Below are 3,816 nucleotides of genomic sequence, written 5' to 3'. Positions count from 1 at the left end.
AACACTAAACCAGTTTAACACTAAACCAGGTTAAACACTAAACCAGTTTAACACTAAACCAGTTTAACACTAAACCAGGTTAAACACTAAACCAGGTTTAACACTAAACAAGTGCTGGTTTAGTGTTAAACCTGGTTTAGTTTTTGGTCATGTTCCAACCAATCGTCATATTTGAAATAAAAACAAACGAGCTGCCTTCTGACGCCTTGCTGGACCGGTTTGGACAGAACCACAGAATCCTCCTTCGTGTTCATTGACTCTGGTTTTCACAGGAGGGCTCAGACTTGCTCATTTTAAATCAGTGTTTCCCCCCCTGGTCCTCAGGCCCCCTGCTCTGCATGTTCTAGATGAGCCTCTGCTCCAGAACCGCTGATCCAAATCACTGCATGACCGTCAGGGCCTGTTAATCACCCAGAGATACAGAAGGAAACACCTGAAACATGGAGGACAGGAAGGAGGGCCGGGGCGTCCTCCACCAGGGGGGAGGAACTCTGAGTTAGATGATAGTTTCTCCTGTCAGTCATGACTGAAAGTAATACAATTTAAAAACAAAAACTACAAACAGCATCGATACAGTGGGTGAGGCCTGAGGTGGTTTGAGGTCCGTTCTTTTCCCATCATACACTGAAAAAAGGAAACAGGTGATCCAACTTAAAAACGAGTTAATTTGTTAGAACTAATCAAATTAAATTTATCCAAGTAAATATATTAAGTTTATTAAGATGTCATGTTAAACAAACTTAGATAAATTAAGTTTTGACAAACTCAATTTGATCACATGTAATATATTTTTTTTAAAAGTTGGAGCTGCATTTTTTTATTTCAGATCAACAGAGAAAAACAGAAAACATGTGTAAAATACATCAGTGATACAATTGGCTAAAACTAAAAATTAACAACCGTACAAATTCATGATGATCATACATCAAACTGCTCCGTTTATTTATTTAAGCCTGAGTGACTCATCGCACGAATAAAATAAGGAAGCGAGCGGCTGCTATGGAAACGCCACTGCGAAAGAAAAATCTTCGGAGTGGAACATCTTTCGGCATGAATGATCTTTGGAACGCAAGGAGCAGGACGACGTCTCCCGTTGCCATGCCAACGCGGTTAGCAACACAAACTGAACCGTTGGGGATTATTTATTTAATACCGGACACGGGGAAAGAAAGATGTCCGGGTCCGAGGGGCAGCGGGTTCTGCTGGAGCCCAACATGCGGGCGGAGACCTGGTGTCGGGTGGAATCAGACCCCCGGGAGTCCTGGGAGCGGGCCGAGCGGAGGCACTACCGGAACCACCTGAGGACCAGCGCGGTGCTGCTGAACGCGCTGACCGGCGGGCAGCAGCGCAGGGCGGCCTGCATCGAATGGCGGTTCCCGGTGAAACTACCGGAGCGGAAGCACTTCGACCAGAGCTGTGAGGAGTTTGTTTCATTTGCAGGCAGAACCGGAGGCGGTGGAGTTTGAATCGGATGACACACAATCCGTTACTTTATTCCCAGTTTGGTTATTGGATTTAATGACCAGAAACCAACCCAGCAACGGCTCCCAGTGAAGTTAAAACCTTTTACAGAACAAGGCGAAACTACCATGAAACCCTGAAATGTCTAAAATATGTCAAAATGTGTAATACTTGTAACACAAAGCTAATCCTGATACAAACTGCAGTTACAGACGGAAACGAGCGCCGGTTACTGGTTACTATGGCAACCACTAACTGGCACAATAATTTATATCTCAAAAATAGATCCGGAGAAAATGACTGTTATGCTAAGCAAAATGAGTTTGAAGAATAAACAAACCAATTTTGACAAACTTCACAGTTCTAATCATTTTTAAACGTGTTTATTTACATTTATGTAAGAATTTAATTTCCTGCTCATCAGTTTTAACAATAAAAATAAAAAAACATGTCACCCATTCCTCAGTTTATTTTTCCTTTGCTTCATTTTCAGATAAATGCCACTTGGTGCAAACAAAACGACCAGAACCAGAACCCAGGATCTCCTGTAGCAGTCAGTCGCGTAAGCAATCCAAAGAGGCCTCTGACTGAAGACCGGTTCTGTAAAGTCACCTAGATGTTTCTACATGTATTAAAACTGAAATGAAACCCGCGCTGAGCAGCATGGTGTTCCTGGTGTTCCTCAGGGTTTGCTGGAAATGAAAGAAAATTAAAAAATAAAACAGATGGAAACTGAACTTTATCTCAGAAAACATTTTTAATCCACTTTTATTCCGTCTCAGATGAAAGTTTTCCATCTTTTTGGCTAAATGATAAATAAAAAGCAGTTATTTAATAATTATATTATGATATTTACTCTGATTATCTGCTGGCTCTGCTGAACAGCCTGTAGGCATTCTGAGTCGTGACCTCCCGGACCGTTTCTGGCGTCTGACCTTTGACCTTAGCAATGTAGCTGCAGGACAGGGCGATGTTAGCCGGCTCGTTTCTCTCCTGTCGAGCAGACGGGGACAGGAGGAGGACGGTCGTCTCAGCGTCTGTCCCTGAGGGACGGCGGCGACTGACTCACGTTCCTGTGGAGGCCGAGGGCCGGAGCGTCCATCTCCAGGCAGATGTGATCCAGAGGGATCCGCTGGATCAGCCGGTCTCTGGTCAGTCGCTGGAGCCGAGCCGTTTACTCTGACTGCTTCTCAGTGACGGAAACATCTCAGTTATTCTGAGGCTAAAGAAACTGAATGTCTGAAACATTTCAGGAGGAACGGAGAGCCAACGGCCAGAGTGGATTTGATGCTTAAAGGGTTAATTTGATCTGCTCTTCAGAGATTTGGATCCTCTTCAGGTTACAGAGTAACTATTTTCACTCCTCTGGCTTTGCGTACCTCGGGGTCAGAGGAAACAGACCACTAAGCTCTTTCACAGCTAATCTTTAGCCTTTAATTTATCAAATTTCACCTCCAAAGATGGAATAATTTATCTCTCTTGCTTATCGGTAAAATTAATTCCTTTAAAATGAACATTTTACCCAAATTCCTATTCTTGCTCAACTGTCTCCCACTTTTTCTGCCAAAGCATTTTTTCTAAACGTCGGATCAGGTGAGCTCTGGGTTCCTACAGGTGGAAAACCACTAATCCTCACTTCATAGATGCAAATTCAGCGGCGGACTGTCACCTCCAACCTTCCAACTGTATTATTGGGAAGCTCATATCCACAACATTTCATTGTGGTTTGGATCTGTGGACCTCCATGGTACAAGGTAGAACTTTTCCTGTCCACCAGGTGTTGGTGGACATGGTGACCCGTCTTACCTGCTGGTTCCTGCAGACAGCAGGAGGGAAAGAGAAGAAGAATCCGGCCTCCACAGCCTCCATAGCTGCCGCCGGCTTCCCAGAGAAGTTATGCAGCAAAGCTCTGCTGATCCCTGCAGGGAGACGGAGTGAGAGGACGGACATCTCCCTCCGTCCTGAAGGGGACAGAGACACTCACCTCGCCGTCTCATGGTGTCTATGGTGACTTTGGCTGCAGAGCGGGAGTGGACGTTCCTGTAGAGACAGCCGACTGATTATTGGCCCGGTTAAAGTGATGAGCGACCTTTTATGGAGCGATGATGTCATCAGTTAGCTGAGCTCACACAGGTAGGTCCATCTCCATGGCGACGTCCAGCTGTCCGATGAAGACCTTCATCTGGTCGTCTCTGTCCTGCTGGGTCGGAGCGCACCACGGAGTGAAATCCAACCCGACCTGGAGCCAGAGCAGGAAACGGAAACATTCCTGATCCGGAAAACTGAAACATTCCTGATCGGGAAAACTGAAACATTCCTGATCCGGAAAACTGAAACATTCCTGATCCGGAAAAC

At 45.3% G+C, this 3,816-nt stretch overlaps 2 protein-coding genes across 9 annotated transcripts in view; one reads left to right on the top strand and one right to left on the bottom strand.

The window, feature by feature from the left end:
* Window positions 1–1,081: 1,081 nt before the first annotated feature.
* spata45 (spermatogenesis associated 45) lies at window positions 1,082–2,198 on the top strand. Its single transcript, XM_008397050.2, has 2 exons — window positions 1,082–1,416; window positions 1,955–2,198. The coding sequence occupies exons 1-2, from the start codon at window positions 1,173–1,175 to the stop codon at window positions 2,050–2,052; spliced, it is 342 nt and encodes a 113-aa protein (XP_008395272.1). The 5' UTR covers window positions 1,082–1,172; the 3' UTR covers window positions 2,053–2,198.
* tatdn3 (TatD DNase domain containing 3) overlaps window positions 2,063–3,816 on the bottom strand; it is a 5,566-nt gene continuing 3,812 nt past the window's right edge. For 4 of the 8 annotated variants that reach the window (XR_001776115.1, XR_001776117.1, XR_001776118.1 and 1 more), the window contains exons 6-9: window positions 3,591–3,700; window positions 3,268–3,501; window positions 2,318–2,647; window positions 2,063–2,153 (exon numbers count right to left, since the gene is read on the bottom strand). Coding sequence is in view for 1 of the 8 variants with exons in the window: in XM_008397049.2 (XP_008395271.1) it covers window positions 2,323–2,454; window positions 2,531–2,620; window positions 3,268–3,380; window positions 3,446–3,501; window positions 3,591–3,700 (501 nt within the window). In the remaining 7 variants the exon portion in view is untranslated. Of the gene's footprint in view, window positions 2,154–2,317; window positions 3,502–3,590; window positions 3,701–3,816 lie in introns of all 8 variants that reach the window. The other 4 variants (XM_008397049.2, XR_001776120.1, XR_001776116.1 and 1 more) reach the window with 4 other exon arrangements.

The sequence above is a fragment of the Poecilia reticulata genome, linkage group LG21 (assembly GCF_000633615.1).
Source record: "Poecilia reticulata strain Guanapo linkage group LG21, Guppy_female_1.0+MT, whole genome shotgun sequence".
Lineage (NCBI taxonomy): Eukaryota > Metazoa > Chordata > Actinopteri > Cyprinodontiformes > Poeciliidae > Poecilia > Poecilia reticulata.
Note: the sequence above shows the minus strand (reverse complement) of the source record. Positions and strands in the feature narration are given on the sequence as shown.

What these genes read in the sequence shown, in the direction of transcription:
- spata45 (XM_008397050.2), top strand. Translation starts at nt 1,173, where the DNA reads ATGTCCGGGTCCGAGGGGCAGCGGGTTCTGCTGGAGCCCAACATGCGG. An exon ending in GAAGCACTTCGACCAGAGCT is followed by an intron (nt 1,417 to 1,954) that starts GTGAGGAGTTTG and finishes CTTCATTTTCAG; the next exon opens with ATAAATGCCACTTGGTGCAA.